This window comes from Lepisosteus oculatus, chromosome 3 (assembly GCF_040954835.1).
Source record: "Lepisosteus oculatus isolate fLepOcu1 chromosome 3, fLepOcu1.hap2, whole genome shotgun sequence".
NCBI classification, from domain to species: Eukaryota; Metazoa; Chordata; class Actinopteri; order Semionotiformes; family Lepisosteidae; genus Lepisosteus; species Lepisosteus oculatus.
In genome coordinates this window covers 65,233,665-65,251,203 of record NC_090698.1, presented here as the reverse complement: position 1 = coordinate 65,251,203, position 17,539 = coordinate 65,233,665, and the positions used below count along the sequence as shown (strand labels likewise).

The 17,539-nt window shown below is 36.3% G+C and overlaps 1 protein-coding gene across 3 annotated transcripts in view; it reads right to left on the bottom strand.

The window, feature by feature from the left end:
* Window positions 1–17,539, bottom strand: part of dcc (DCC netrin 1 receptor) — a 381,511-nt gene that overhangs the window by 8,259 nt on the left and 355,713 nt on the right. For all 3 annotated transcript variants that reach the window (XM_069187368.1, XM_015363992.2, XM_015363996.2), the window contains exons 25-28: window positions 17,280–17,396; window positions 15,360–15,509; window positions 12,625–12,843; window positions 1,766–1,908 (exon numbers count right to left, since the gene is read on the bottom strand). In XM_069187368.1, coding sequence (XP_069043469.1) covers window positions 1,766–1,908; window positions 12,625–12,843; window positions 15,360–15,509; window positions 17,280–17,396 — 629 coding nt within the window. The remainder of the gene's footprint in view (window positions 1–1,765; window positions 1,909–12,624; window positions 12,844–15,359; window positions 15,510–17,279; window positions 17,397–17,539) is intronic.

Genomic DNA, 17,539 nt, shown 5'->3' with positions numbered 1-17,539 from the left:
TTATCCATAGGAGTGAAGTCAAATATCTCTGAGACGTTAACTAGTAAGTGTGACAAAAAGAACAAAAAGCGATCTAGGTAACAAATGTTGAAAAGCTGAAGGAAACGCTGCAAAGTCTTTATATCATTCTTGAGCTCGGTGGTACAGAACCAGACACAACCAGAGTAGAGACTAATTTTCTTCATGCATGTCAGGGAGTTGCTGTACCATATATTAAGTACATACTTTTAAGCAAAAAAAGCTCTACTAAATTTCAGTGGTGATCAGGTGTGCTTTTGTGCTGCAACAGTGATGGTATCTATGGGACACAGCCTCTTTTCTATTTATATTTTCATGGTGCCAAATTGGATACATTCAGTGATATTGTTTTCTCTTTCTGAATTTTTTGTGCACTAAATTTGCACATAAAAATGATGGTACTTAAAACTTCAAGAATGACATAAGCTATTGATTCATTGTTTAATGTACATGCTCTTAGTAGCTGATACATTATATATACAGTATATATATTTTTTAAAAGGTAATTTTCTTTTGTTTTATATGGACCAGGAATCTATTCAAACATGGTGTTTTAAGGTGGAAGAGTTTAAAGTAATAAAAATAAAGAAAATACTTTGTCACTTTACACAGCACTATGCACAAACATACAGTATACAGTATGTCCTTCAGGGGCAATAAAAAGGGGCATCAGTGTAAAATGTTATGCAAGTGCTTCTTTAAATCCAGTCCATACCCTTGTGAGGATCATTATTTAATATTTATAAAGTTTGATGCACTTAAGTTTTTATTAACTGTACATTCCACTTTTAAATTATACACATATATCGAACTACAGTAATTTACATCTCTTAAATATTTTTAATTACCACAGGAATTTCATATATATGGAATGCCATCGTATTAACAGTCTGAACTATCCTTAACCACATGTGGACAAAACTTACAGCCATTCGATCCCAGTGCTAATAGCTATTTGGATGAATTGTGTTTTGAGATTAGAATCCAAAAATACTTTGCCCCAGCCACTTTGTAAGAGACTTAATCTTTGCAAACGTGAATGGAATAACATGGGAAGAAAGGCCAGTCGAGACCCTTTTAGAATTGGTAAAATTAAAACTCTCTAAATTCAGTAAACAGCAGGTTTCTCTGACTGTATTCTGTGAGGTCTCACTTTTACTGTTGAGATTGTGAAAATGGTGGAGTATCAAAGAGTAAAAAGTGGTTTGTTTAGCTACAGTATTTGTAGTCAATCTTGACTGCAACGGTGTTTTGAGTACTTAACGTTATGTAGATTAAATGGAAAGATAAAGCATATCTATACAAGTTTGAGAAGATGAAGGACCCTTACTGGATGTTGAAATATATTGTGAACCTGCATGTGATCTTTTGACAAGGACTGAAGTTACTAATTTGATAGAGTTTCAATTTTTTTTTCTGAAGTCAAGTCTGAATCCCTGTATAGCAGATATGGATGGTGAATTGACCTCATTCATCCTCTTTCTTTAGATCTTAATTACTGTACCTAAGCAGCAACAGCGTTTTGTCACCTTCTTTGGATCTTCTGAAGCTCATTAAAAACCAGAGGACATTTTTTTGGTTTGCCTGTCATACGGGCTCGCTGTATAAGAACCGATAGATACAGCACAACGCTGATTTTAAATCTACAGGATGAGAGTGATATTAAGCTCATCTACAATCCAGACAACATCATTCTGTACACACAGAACAAACATTTCACTATGTGTTGTAGATGGAGATCACTTACACTGGCTGGGTCCTCAGGCTGTTTGTTTCCCTCTTCAGTGACCTCAGGGGCGGTGGGCACAGACACTGGAAGGAGTGGCGACCTTGCTTTTCCGGCGAGACCCAGAGATGCTGTCTTGACTTGAGCCTTGGGGAGACTGGCTCCTGTGAACGACATATCGTAATCCCCAGTTACTAGTATGAATGAATTTATTCCGGTGGGTAGCTGCGTCAGCATGCGTAGGCTGCAAAGGCTCACCCGAAGAAGGCTCCACAGCCGAAACGTTGTTTTCTTTCTTCTCTTTTCAGCATGGAATAAACCCTTACTTGTTCCTTGGCATGAATTTATTGTTTTTCTGGCTGTTTTGTATACATGTCATTTATATTTTGACAGTTTTTTTTAAATGGCACAAAGATTGCAGAGCTTTAATGATTCTGTTTCTGTAATAAATCTATAGCATATTTATTCTCAGAGTGTGGTGCTTTATTAATCTTATTTATGGGCACACATTGAGATTTGCTTTATGAATAGCAAAAAGAAATCCTATAGAAAATCCTGTCTTAGAGCATGCACAGCAAACAATGGTATGATAGAGTGGTGACTGAAGGACAGCAGGGACAGCAGAGAGCAGTATGGACCTAATGATTCAAGGAAGTATCACTCAGAATCTTCATTAGACACCTGGGTTGTATATTATCTGCATAATTTAACACTGGCAGGTGTGGCACCTGCTAGACAGACAAACACCACAGGAAAAGGGGAAAGCTCTTCCAAATAACAGGCTTTGCTTCCCTCAGGTTTCATATCATGAATGCCTGCTGTGGCTCACTGAACCTGCAATTCTATAAAGCATAGAATTCTCATTGCGTCTAGCCAGACAAGAGCCCCTGCTGTCCAACAGAATAATACTATTGTAATCCTATAAAGTGAGAGGGCTTTATAAAGTGTGTCCAGCACATGAACTGATGCAATATTATTATTTCAGACAGCTGATACTGTACACGGCTTTACTGCCGACTCTTTAACACCTACAGTATAACATGATGAATTCAATGCTTTGCAAGATGTGAGTTCATTATGAAAAAACACTAATCTCTATAGCTGTTAGTGATATTGGCGATGTCTTAGATTTCAGATGTCTAAAAATTCAGATATAATTAATTCTTGGTCGTTCAACTATAAATGCACATTAAAAATACTGAAAATAAAAAAACTGCATGTCACCTACAGTATCCCTACAATCAGGGCAATAGAGCTATTTCTATACTATTAACACCTGCTGCAGCTTGCTGCTCCAGCTTAATTACACATGTCACCCACTGTTTGCACTGCTCTGCTACCAAACAGCTCTAAATACCCATTGTAATCCTGAGTTGATTAGATATAATTAGCTCCCTGTACTCAACAGCTACCAGCTAGCCAATAAACTATACAGTATATGGCTAGTCTCCATTAGCATCTACAGTAGGGGAGCTGCCATTTGCCATGTGAGAAAGAACAAACATACAGTAATAGCATGACAACGGGAAGCTAAAATCATACTTTTGAAACTTTTGTAGTTAAACCACAGAAACTGCCATCTTATATAACGGTAAGATCTGTTCTGTAACGTTGACAATATTTTCTCAGTAGCAAACACCAGTCCCATCGAAGTTGCATGGAGACAGAGCAGGTTCGTTACTTTATAAGACTACAGAATGAGTATTTTACGAGTTTACTTCTGTTTTGCTTTATCTTCTTCCATTAATGGAACACACTTAATTCCCTTTTCTGTCCATCCCCCTGCTCAAGAGCAAATAAAAATGGCAGGCTACAATTCAATCTCAAAAGAAGTATTACTGGAATTATACATCTTTTTCCATCTCCCATCCCAGAAGTCAAAAGCCCCTAACATAATTTGTTGTGACTACAATGAATTGCCCTGTTGCTCATCAGCTGTGATCTCACAGAGATTAAACAGCTCTATGAGGACCACTGCCATGGTAGAATTCTGGCCATCACAGAGGACAGTCACCACCCTGGGCATGAGCTCTTCACCCCACTGCCCTCAGGCAAGAGATACAAGAGCATATGGACACTTACCACCAGATTCTTCAATAGCTTCTATCCACAAGCAGTGTGATTGGCGAACACATTTGGTCATGCCCCTCGGACTACACCTACACAATCTACCTCATTGTAATTCTATTTATTGCACATCTGCAGTCATTGTTTACATGTCTGCATTGTTTACATTCAAACTGTTTGTATATTGTCTTGATGCACTGTCTGCACTTTGTGTTTTACACCTTTTTTAACAATCAAGTGACTTTCTGTAAGAATTCCAATACCGTTCCATTCCATGTACCAGTTATATAGGGCAATAAAGTTCAAGTTCACTTAAAAGAAAGATAGAAACTAATTATACATAAAATTAGATTGAACAAATGACTTTCTAAATTATTGTGTTTGTTTTCTTCATCCAGAAAAAATGATTTTGGCCATAATCTGTGATTCATGCTTGGAATACAATAATCTTACAACTAAACTGTCTTTGTATAGAATGTAATATTCTGTAAAAAACAGAATGCAGATGTGGAAGACATAAAGGACACATGATATACACCTTTAAATATTCCGCAACCCTTTCTCAAAAACTATAGGTATGTTTTACTCCACTAAAACAGGTGATCCTTCATGGACTATTTCATAGGAAAGGGAAAAAAAGAGTTATCTAACAATAACAGTACATTTTTATGAGGTACTGTACAGTAAATCCCACTTGGAAAAAAAAGGTTAACAATTGGAGGATGTGCTGTCATCTACCTTACTACTGGGATACTCACTTTATAGATGTCCCACACACACTCAGAAATTCCCGTGTTATGGTGCTATTTTCAAACACATCAATTCATCCATTAGCAGCAAGCTGTGTATCATAGTAAGGGTCACAGGAAGACAGAGCTTATCCCAAAATCTTTGGGTGCATAGTAGAACAGAGAGGGAAGAGGTAGATGGGATGCCAGGATAATAATAATATTGTTTTTTTTAAGAGCACACAGGACATGTAGGTGTTAAGGGAGTTTAGCACTTCACTGAGGTATTGGGAAAACAATTATCCCACACTCTAAGATGAGCAGTAGTATTTTGAATGTTTTTCTTCATGTAGAAAGATATCCAAGGTCAGAATTAAACCCAGAACTTGTGAGGCCCATGATGCCCTTTAAAACAAAGCCTTACTTTATACATTAGTCAAGGATCTATTTAATGTCCACAAATATGCCTTGCAGCAAACTAAAGGAAGACAGATACAATACTTTTTTTTGACAAAGCAAACAATACATTTCCCATATTGCTACTGCTTTTAATAACTCACTTCAGATTTGTCACTGTATGGTCAATATCAGCCAGCGCAGGTTTAGCCATTGTACAGTCCCCCTGGAGCAGTGGGGGTTAAGTGCCCTGCTCAGGGGCCCAACAGAGTATGATTCCTCTGCTGGCCACAGGATTTTAACCAGCAACCTTCCAGCCACAGGTGCAGATCTTTAGCCACAGTGCCACTGCTCCACCCAGCTGGAAGTTTTAACTTCCTATCGGTACTATACATGTATGTCTTGGTCCTTTCCACCTTATCATTATGTTTTACTGCACACAACTGTGAAAGGCAGGATAGCATTTTGAGTGTGGTATTTCGTTTTGTCTGCTTGAATTTACAGTCGTCTTTGATTTTCTGGTATCATTGTAACTTTTAGCTCCCACTTTGAAGTTGAAAATTATTCAAATGTATTATTAGATAGGCAGAAGAATAACTTTGTAAAGGATAATTTAAATAGGTAAAGTGTTTGCAAACTAATGTCTTTTCGCCTTTATCTAAAGTAAAGCATGTACTCAAATAAACAGTGTTTTTAATTAAATAAATGTAAAGTAATTTCCAACAGAACATAAATACATAAGAACAAAAGAAGACTTGGAAACAGAAGGGAAGCATTTGGCTTATCAAACTCATTTGGTCCCTTTGATGTATTAATACCTTTTATGTTGACTGCATAGGAATAGGGCTCATGACAAAATACTGTACTTAAAAGAAAAAAATAGATATCTAGTAAATGAGCTGCATCTAATGGGATGCTGACAAACTACCAAGCTTCTCCCAGAGGCCATAGCTGATAAGATAAGATTACTTTATTGGCCATATACAATTTCTTATATTAGGAATTTGTCTTTTCACATTACTGTATGTACCCCAACTTGCTCTCCATGAGACACACAGACAGGGCGAGAAGCTTGGGGTCAAAGCACAGGGTCAGCCATTGTACAGCACCCCTGGAGCAGTTGGGAGTTAAGGGCCTTGCACAGGGGCCCAACAGAGTAGGAATCCTCTACTAGCCACAGGATACAAAGCGGCAACCTTCCAGTCACAAGCCTAGAGCCTTAGCCACAGAGCCACCGCACTGCCCCAGTCTGTATTTAACCCTGCTACCAGGGCCTTCTCCAGAACAATTCGAACAGGTGGGCATTTGGTTTAAACTGGAGACCTGGTTTGAGCGCCAGTTTGAGACATGCAACTCTACAGATGATGCTACGGTTTTTCATTCTTCATGACAGAAAAATAAAATTTGATTGAAATGTTAGATTAGTTACATAAATAATTTTCAATATTTCTAAAAACAAAAACATTGTTTTACACTTTCTTAGAAATTTATTTTTTGGGAGGGGGGCACGTAATGCCCCCCCCCCCCCAGTGATGGCTGTGCACATTCCATTTGTATGAAGAATTTTCACCTTCCTATTTACAATGCATATTTGGACAAAAGAAATAAATAACGGCTCACATTTTGAAAAGAAAATGTAATTGTAAATGATTTCTTTATTTTTAATTTCTTCTCCAAGCCTTCAGTCAATTTTGGTTTGAATATCAGAACATCTGTACAGTAAAGCAGAAAGACTTGCTCTATAGTCTTCTTATATCAAAAGGTATATACTGTATAGGACAACACTCAAAATTAAGTACAGTAGTACAGATACCTTCCAAAATGTTAAAAACAATAGTTTCGGATTTACAAATTGCTCAAGTGTACTGTGAGAGTTAATATTTTATGAGAAATGTTCTTATTTCTTCACAGAAACCTACACTGAAAGCAAACTCCTGTCTGCCAGTGTTATCAGAATCCAGATTTATAGAAGTGTATTTGCAGAAAAGTGGATTTACAACCCTCGTACCAGGGACAGTGCTACTGTATACTTAGCTGGCAATTGGAGGTTGGAACAGAGTTAAGGCCTTTTTTATTTAGTCAAGATAATTAAAAATGTAAAATGCAAATGTGTTGGTTTGCAGATAAGTGAAGAACTGCCACCTTGGCATTTAAAAAAAACAAAGTTTTATGTGCACCGCCAATAAAATCCCAGATTCAAAGCAGATAATTCCTGCAGGATTGAACTGTACCTTGGGCCGGCTTAAGCCCGTCACGGATTTCCTTGCCAGATGATATCTATTGATTCAGGGAGCTAAATCCATCTTTTAGAATAAAATAAAAAAATAACTCTAGACGTCTCCTTTTCTGCCTGTTTATGATGGCTCGGACAATGTCTGGCTAAGCAGGTCACAGAGCGCTTTTCGTCTTGAAATACCCCTTATCAGATGAGTTGAAAAGGGATCTGACTCTGAATGGATGGCTTTTGGGTTATGGGATAAAGAAACAAAGAAAGAATGGGATTGAAAATGAACAACATTCTGAGGTTCTGTAAAGGTCTAGCAATAAAAACACTGTAAAGTGGTGATGTTTAGTTCTCCTGCGTCCATACAGTTGGTTTATTATTGTCCTTAACATGAAGAACGTTTCGTCTGCTTTGAATTTTCTCCAGGCAATCTGTATTTCTAAGTATAATGCTTGCATGGAATTTGCAGTAGAGAAGCACATGATGGAAAGATTTTATTTCTTTATTCTAAAACTATAACAGCTAGTATTTCCAGCTTTCATAAATGATTGTGGCTCACTCAGGCTTTACAATATTACTATTTCTCTTTCTCTTTCTTTTGTTTTAGAGAAAAGATACCCCATTTAGCAAAATGTACTTAGAAAACAACAGAAGATATAAAATATCCAAATATCTGAAACTGAAAACAAATGTCCATCATGTCAACCATGATATTCAGGTAACTCAGGTGATCTTACTGCACCTCCACTTTCTGAAGTGAATGTGTGATGCTACAAAAACAAGTAGAAGCCTGTTTATTTGCTATTAATATTACTACTCATCTTGGCTGAAAATACAGTTGTTCCTGCCTTACAACAAATGCAAAGCTTTTGCTTTTCATATCAAAAAGTGTGATAAGTGATAGGCTTCCAGTGTCTCAAAACAGATTTAAATTACTGTATGCTAAAGTCTTTATAGCAGAGTAAATATAACACATTGGTCTAATTAATTATTATCTATGCAACCAGTTATTAGTTTTGATCATAATATTATGATATTATGAGAATAGTTATTATGCCTGCATACAATATTAGAGCTCATCTGATTATAAAATGACAGAAGTGTCAAACAGTAGCAAGAAACGTGCGCTGATGGATTTTCAAATGCAAAGGTGACAGTTGAATGCACCGAAAAGGCATATAGACTTGAATTTATTACAAGCTGTAATGATCCCATGGCTTAGAAAGAGACTGGGAATACATATTAGACATGCTGTTAGCAGTGGCACTGCAGTGTAAAGCTTCATTATTCAATTCAGTAAATCAATCCACCAAGATTAGACTAGACTTCAGCAGTGACTTCTGATGAATGCTGGCCCTGTGTTTCATTTGAAAACTATAGAGCATGCATAGACTCAAGACACAACAATGTTGAGAACATTAGACACTGGAATATGGATGGGATCCATGTGCAATGACTTTGGCGGGACTCCTCGTGACTTTTTTCATGCTTGTACTCAGCTAATGGTGGAATTTAAAGTTCACACCAGGTTCTGATTGGTGGATACCTAATTTGAATGCTCCATGTGGCCAATATGATACATGAGAATTGAATTTGCTTGTACCTAACTTATTTGCAAATGATGAGTCAAACATAAGAATAAACTTAATTTTGTAAGAATATTTATACTCACTCTGTTTATACTCACAATGTTTATACTACGATATATAGTATACTATACTCACTATGACAAACCATTATCAATAGATGTCTACAATTATCCACATACAGGATCTTTTCTCTACCTTCTGTGAGTGCCCCCATTGCTCTGACAAAAGGGTCTTGTGGTGTGTTTGTGGTACAAAGGTAAATTAACAGAGGCAGGAATGAAACCTGATTGAACTTGCAGAGAAAATTAATGAAATGGCACATGGCATTTTGCATTTGTCTTTTTTTCATTAATGCTGATTAAAACTTTTCAATACTGGGGATCGTTAGCACTGTACTACAATAACTGCACTGTAGTTTGCAACGATTCCATCAATTTATGCTCTCTGCATCCAGTCTTCATCTGGGTGTAACAGCTCAGGGTATTTATTGAAATGTGATGAGTGGCACCAGACCAGAAGGACATGCTGTGCAACACCTGAGTAAACACCGCAATGCACTCACAGTCATGTCTATTAGTTAACTATCGTAGAAGCAGTTTGATTGTCACCTGTGCATATTGGGTTCAGTGTAAATGATGTACATTACTTTAGGGAAACTGGTCGAACTCACAGACGGAACACAGAGGGAATACCAGTTTTGTAGCTAGCTTTTAGCTTTTGTAAGCTTTGTAGCTTTGTTTTAGCTAGATAGTTAAAGTTCTTCAAACCCTTGTTAGAGATCAAACATCTATGTCATCTTAAGAGAATGTTTTCTTTCTTATTTACGGAAACCTATTTTGTAATTCTTCTTGCATTCACCAAATTCATTGACTGAGCCCCCCTACTTATTTATTTCTTCCATGTTCTGTATCCTCTCACACCACAAAACTGCAGAAACAATTCAATGCCTTACAGTCAGAATAGCAGGAGAGAGGGAAAAAAATCAAACTCAATTTTGCAGCACAATGAAGTACTTTTTAGTCTTGTCATCCTGCTGACTTATTGATCTCTGTGAGATTGAATAGGCACTAATGCAGGGAGGATATTTTCAGATATATTCAGGATTACCACAAAGATAAAGTGGGCTAAAAAAAGGACATAAATATTGTCATAACAATGCGGAGCTTAAATGTGCAAGGAAAAGACCCTCTTAAAGGGTTAGCCTTCCAATCACACATTGAGCCCAAATCGCTTCTTAATCCCAGTTTACTTCATGTACAATTACTCATTATCACTGCAATAGAAATTCAGTTATGTGCTATCCTCTTATAGGTATTATGTCAAATCTGTGAATGACCAAGCTCAATACTTCATCTTATATTTTTAGCTTCAAATTAAAACTGTTTAGACAATTCCCTTCCTTGTTTATCTGACAGTGTGGTCTGATGAAATTTATGTTTATTAATTTACTGATCAGAATCAGTACACAGACAGGCATATAGGGAGCAGATACCTCATATCATTTTATGCATAATATTTAATCCTTAAATACATAAATCTGAGGTTGGTTGTTGGGTTCATTTTAAACCATTAAACAATGTGCCTCAAAGTGATAGTGAAACATGTTATTATCAAGTTTATCTAATCCAGAATAAATAACTGAATTATTTGAATGTACAACAGATGACAGAAACTGGGAAATATTGATTTCAGTTCACACTCCTCTCTTTTACTTGCAATTTCTGACTATATGAAAATGTTCTACTAGTTAGTAGATTTGTCTACTAGAAAACTGAGATGTATTTATTATCTCTGAATTATAAATCTTGTTTCTTTCTGGTATTTTATTCAATGCACATGGGGTTGTTGTGTGTACTCATGCAGCTGCACATTGTGCACTTACACACCACAGAAAGCTTTGAAGAGTAACATTCGGGGTTTATAATTTTAAATTCTGCAGTTCACATGAATTAATTCTTAAAAAATATCCTGCGTGATATTTGATTGGAGTACAATATCCATATACAGGACAAGGAGACCATAAACTCAGGTGACATATTAAAGCAGAAAGAAAAAAAAACACATTTGTGACTTGCAACAATTAATGATTGTGCAGAGTCAATAACGTCAAAAAGGATGATGATTAAATACTAATACAAATAATTGGAATCCAATAAATTCTGTGCATGGTTCGTTATACTATTAAAGCAAATTCTGAATTACCAAGGAAGAGAGACAAAATACCATTAACTAATCAGTTATTTAGAAAATCTCATTTAGATGCAACATGTGTGGCTTAAGTAAGTGGAAACAAGCCAGTGGACAATTCAGCACCACAGGATTAACACTGCTTACGACATTTCAAAAGGCTTTTGTTAATTGGAAACACAAATGTCAAATTAAATGCATCATTGGTGTTGACACAACTACAATCAGATCTTACTTGGCACTAACTGTGATGAATCCAAAAGGTCTAGTTTAATTGGTAAATGACTTATATAAACATAACATTTACACACAAATGTAACAAAAGTCAACCATGAGAACAACAACCTTTTAAAAATTAATGACTGTGCAGAGAAGGATTTTATCAGAGCTAAGAATCTTACGGTCTCTTGTTTCTGCTACATTTAAAGCTCCCAATAAAGAAAGGCATTTATTTTAAAAATCCTTAGCATTTCACAGAAACAACCAAGGCAAAAATTATTTGACTTTGTTATCTGAAGTACAGCACATTAGCATTAAGAAAAACAACTTAAAAATAAGCTTATTTTAAATAAAATGCTGTTTTATGCGAAAGATGTAATGTTGTCACAACTTTTCATCAGCAAATTGCAAGCACTTTTAAGATACAACACAACATTACTGGATACTCAGCCCACTCCTGCACATTTTTGTGAAAGGTTACTTTCAAAACTTACACTTTCTTTTAATCCTTAAAAATAAATGATTTATGATCATATCTTCTACTTCAACCTTAAACACATTGTATTTTTCTTTCCAAACAAAAAAATGGTCCTGCAGTTGGTCCTCCAAAATATCTAACATGATAGATTTCATAGGAACAAGTAATAGGTTTATTCCATGCTGAAAAAAAGAAGAAAGAAAACACAACGTTTCAGCCATGAAGCCTTCTTCAGGTGTGAGAGTCCGGTGTGAGGTCCTTACACCTGAAGAAGGCTCCACGGCCAAAACGTTGTGTTTTCTTTCTTCTTCTTTTCAGCATGGAATAAACCTATTACTTGTTCCTTTGCAGCCTACGCATGCTGACGCAGCTGCCCACCTGAGCTTCTGATAGATTTCATTGCTACTTTAAAAAAAAAATTACTTACAACAAATTTGACTGAAAAAGGTTTAGAAGGAAAATTAGAACTATTCAAGTTATTACTTGGAGTTAGCATAAAATCAGACAGGTACTGTAGGATCTAAGAATAACTTTTTTTTTTTAATTGCACCAAAAAGCACATTCAGTTTCCTTTCATTTTTCAATCATGATGTCTTTAGGCATCACTTGTTATGCACATTTTTACAGTTAACAACCTTTAATGTTGCCTTCCAGAACTGTATAGTCTAGTATAGTATGGGATGGCATGGTATGACATGGTATGGTATCATAGCGAAGAGTAGTACAGTAGCATATATGAGGCATGCAAAAGCAAAAGGCATACGTTTAACAAATTCAAGGCACCTGAACATTCTTTACAGACGATACCTGTTTCAAAATGCGAATACAGTTGTTTTATTTGAAGAGGCCATTAGGGTACCATAAGGCAAGGTAATTTTTAGCAATAATTCAGAGTCTTTCTTGTGATGAAACGGCCAATAAGAAATACATTTTATTTCATCTACTGTGTCATAACCTAGACAATAGATGCCCCTGTTTCAAAGCAGCCTTACCTGTTTGAGGGAGGAGTGGTGTGTAAGGGACTTTGGGCTCTATGGTGCTCATTGGAGGAGGCAGAAGTGGGTTGGCAAAGCTGCGAAGAGGATGGGTGGGCCGTACGCAAGCAGTGGGGATGGTCCTGCTGGGCACCTCCTCTGAACCTGCATGTTCTGACTGTGTGGGTGCAAGTAGAGTCTGCTGCTGGGAGTGTGGTGCAGAGCTCTCAGCCATTGCTACAAAAAAAAGGCATTTGTTCACTGTAATTTAAGGGGCAACATAGGGAACCACAAGCCTACTGGTACAGCCTACAGCACAGGATATTATAAATTTAATACTGATTTATTGCACAAGCATTCACCCTCCGTCAATACTTGGTGGAAGCACCTATGGCAGCCATCGTTGTCCATTCTTTGCAGACTTGCTCAAGCTTTGTCAAGTTTGTTGGGTATCATTGGAAAGCACCTTTCAAGTCTTGCAACTGATTTTCAATTAAAATCAACTCCAGTGTAGCTTTGGCTTTGTGCTTTGTGTCAGTGTCCTGCTGAAATGTAAATTCAGTTTTCAAATTAACCAGTTCACAGTCCATGTCTTAGCCCATGTAAGATGAGATGTTTTGTCAGACACCTTCAAAAAATAAATTTAGTAGAATTATGAATTATTTGTTGAACAAATAAAATTTGTTTAATTTATGTTTCAGTCCACAATGGAAAGTCATCTTGATGGTGAGGTAGGAGAGCAGCCAAGATACAGCCCCCATTATGCTTTATGATCAGGTATGTCTGCTGGAAAGTAGACAATGTTTCTCATTGTGTCTTTAAAGTTCAAGTTTTAACTAGTCTCTCCAGAGAAAAATCTTCCAGTAGTCTTGTGGATCACCCAGGTGCACTTTGGAAAACTTTTATGTACAGCATTTATGTACTGAGAGAGCAAAGCTTTCTTCCTGGCTTTCCTTCCCTGAAAACACACGCATGAAGAATGTTCTCTGGAGTATTTTCCTGATGGTTGAGGCATGAACACTGACATTATCTGCAGCACCAGAGGCCTCTAGACTCTTTTGATGTTGCTGGGTGTTGTCGTCAATGGTCCTGAATATTATCCACTGTCTATCTATCTAATAGTGGTTAGATAGAGCCTCAGATGCTTAGAACTGGTTTTATAACCCTCTCCAGACTGATGAGCATCAACTACTCTCTTTCTGAGGTCCTCTGAAATCTCTTTTGAGTGTGGCATGATGCGCTTCCACTCACCTGTATAGTGAAAATCAAACTTAGAAAGTTTCTGACCATTACATAAGACAGGTCTATCCATACTTAGTCCTTGTTTACCTGTTACTAGTTACCCAATTATTTAACCACAAACTTCTAGTTATCCCCTTACTTGTGCTTTGTAAACAAGGGTATTGCATATTATTTCAACTCTGCCGATTATTACTACTAGTGATAATAAAGATCATTATTACTAATGATGGTTTTTACTTCATACTCCACAGAAAACATTTTAATGCTGAGAAACATATGTTTTTATACTTATATTGGGGATTCACATACTTTGTTTTTCTCAGCACTGTACCTAGAGATAAAGTAATATAATGAGGCAAATACAACAAAATTCAACCTACTTGGGACACTGTTTAAGTTACTGCAATTACATCTGGAGATAAGCTTAACTTTAAAAAAAAAAGAGAGAAAATCAAAATCAAGCAAAAAAAAAACATCTAATGAAATGGACTTGGTCTGAGTGTATGATGTTTTCATCCATAATTAAGAGGGAAACTCATGGATGTTGAAGGTGCTTCAGGGGTGTTTTAATGAACAATATATGCTGAAAATATTTACAAGTTTGGGAATGCAGTTGCTCTGAGACACTGTAGTAAACTCCAGTCATTAGTTAATCGGGTCAATAAAACGAAAGTGATGCTTTTAATTGTGAGCTTTCATTTTATCTGTAATCCTGTAAAAGAAATGTACAATATTCGGGCTGAAACCAAGAATCAACGAACCACCTGAACAGCTGTCCCTAAGCCCGATTCAAAAATACAGTATTTGAAATATAAATGACTCAGTAATTTTGTCAGAGTGTGAACCACTCTGTAAATGGTTCCTATTTACATTTCTGTTCATTCATTTTGTTTGTATAAACATTCCAATTGCAATTGCAATTTAAAACTAGAAATGTGTTCAAACCTATGGATAACTGCCTACTCTTGATTTCTTTTCGTGTTTAGATGAACTCTAATACCTTCTTGATTAATAAACTTGTACCTCAGTACTTTTGTTTCTCTTTGTTATGGACAATACTCAGAGCAATCATGATTTTCATAATACTAAATAGAAAAACTGCTGAGTACTTATTTTACATTATTTATGTTGCAAAAAACCTGCTATCAGAATAATGGATTTCAGATTTCAAAGCATTAAGCACTTTTTTAATATTTCAAAGACAGACACACTGTTTTGTGAATAAAATGGAAACTATGCAATTTAAATGCTAATAATTCTAAACAGCCCCTAGATTACTAAGTATTCTATTGATTAGTTACAAATTGCATTAGCAGCTGATTTTCTTTTAAAAAACATAGTGCGATTATTTTGTGAACACCTTTATGGATATGACTGTGTTTATTTTAATATGGAAGATTCGTCCACTAAGTGTGCATGCAATGTTCTTTGATGATTTACTGTATTTCACAGGATGGCAGACTGTCTGAGGGAAAGAAACAGAAAGAACAGGATTCTGTGTTGGTCTTTACCTGATGCAAAGCTGCGTTCAACGGAGAGTGCTGGGAATGGCACAGACCGCAGGGTGAACTGAGGATGGGGGTACCCACAGGTAGGTGAAGGCAGGATCCCTGGGTACTGGGCACTCTCTAAAGTTGGCACTGGTATAGCACTTACAACAGCTATAAAAAAAGGAAAAAAAATATTCAAAGTTAAATAATTTGAATACAAAGATGAATTGCAGTACATCACAGATTTTTGCAGACTAACTTCATAGATTAAGGTGTAGCATAACTATTTAAAAAGCACACTTCCTTGTGTGATATACTGTAGGGATATACTGTACAGCAACAATTAACAGATCTATTTGTCAACTTCTTGCATGTTGTGGGTAACGTACAAAGATACAATTAATTTGTGTTACTATAGACGTCTGATGCCAGCCCTATCCTGAACACTTCACCCTTCGCCCTTACAGTAAATGATGCACTTTCAAAGGTCACATTGTTCAGAATGAACACCCTTCTATGGGCAATGTCATTAGGACTGCCCAAGATCGTAAGCTCAAGTGTCGTGTGATACACATGCACACTTGTTATAATAACAGAAAAAAAAATACACTGCACTAATAAACACCCAGCATTGATTTTACAATTAAGTTAAATATGGAATGTTTGGTTCAGATGGAAAGATCACCAAGCAAGACAGTTTTGCAGGACTAGGCCCTGCGGAGTATATTTATAGATACAGTCATAGTTGCTCAAAATGGAAAAGTGAAGAAGGGAATGGAAGAGTGATTGTGCTTTGACCTTGAAAGCGAAACTTAAAAAAAACACAAAGAAAACTGCCGAATGGCAGGGGAGCTTGGCTCTTCGAATGCCTGAGGAGCATAGGGTTGAGATCCGTATCTCCTCTGACTCTGAAATGGTGTCAAACCTGGAATAACTGCTTGAGAAGTTTTTGCTATCAGGCGGAAAAAAGGCTCGGCAGCTTATAATGTATTCTCTCTAAAAAGATTTTATTTAAAAGTTCGATTAACTTTTTCAGTTAGTGGAAGTATTTATTTTGTACTTTGAGACTGAAAGTTGACTTACAGTAGAATTATTTGAGAAGGTCTGTCTGTATTATAGGGGGAAGACTATGTCCTCTGTAGTGTAAGTTAGCACAGAATTTAAATAAAACCCTATCTAAAAAGACTTACAGCTAATAGTATAATTATTCACAAGCAGATGAACAAAGAGGTACATAACTACATGTAACTTAAGAAACAACGTGAGTCTTAACATGTTACATTTTTAATACATTTGATTTGTAAATAGAAATGCAGCACTATACATACTGTATAAGAGGTTATATGTAAATATTTATTTAATTATATATAGTTTGTTGTTCTGTTGTGAAGAGCTCCAAATTAAAAACGAAGAGAGAAAGATATTTAATTCGACTGTCTAAATGTGAGATCTTGATCAGGAAAAAGTAGAAAATAGATCATAAGCTAAAGTCGAGAATATGAAGCAAAAATAAAGCATTTTCACTCCTTCAGATATTGAATACAGGAGTCTGTGATGTTTCCTTATAGGGCCATGACCAATGACACTCTCCTTAGATCAAGACTTCTGTCTTAAAGGTGGAAAATGCATCAGTTCTTTTAAAATAAACCTTTGTTCCATGACCACTATAATTAATTTAATATCTGTGAATGGTAAATAGTCATGCCATAATAAGCAATTAAGAAATAAGGTAGTATCACATTTTGAAGCACAAAGTTAATGTTCAAAAATAATAAACTGATTATTATTCACATTCTTGTATAATAAATGTTAATAAAATATGCACATACTGAAAAGCATGTTTTTCTTTTTAGAAAGTAAATGATGGCTCTTTGGTGTAGAATAGGACTGTATCCAAACGGGAATGGGAGGATTGCTGGTCTTCAGTAGTCTGCTACTTACGAGGGTTGTTGGGCTGTGAATCCATGGGAATCATCAATTTGGTACGTGTTGCTCTCCTTGCAGCCAAGGAGCGTTCTAGAGTGGACATGCTGCTTGATGCCTCATCTCCTTCTGCACCTGAAGGGAGAGAACCACAGTCACAAAGCTGACTCAACACCATTTCTATAAATCACAATTGTTAAAACAAGGGAAGAAGCAATAGCTTTATTCCATGCTTCCATCCAGAGAAGAGAGAAAACACAACGTTTCTGCTGTGAAGC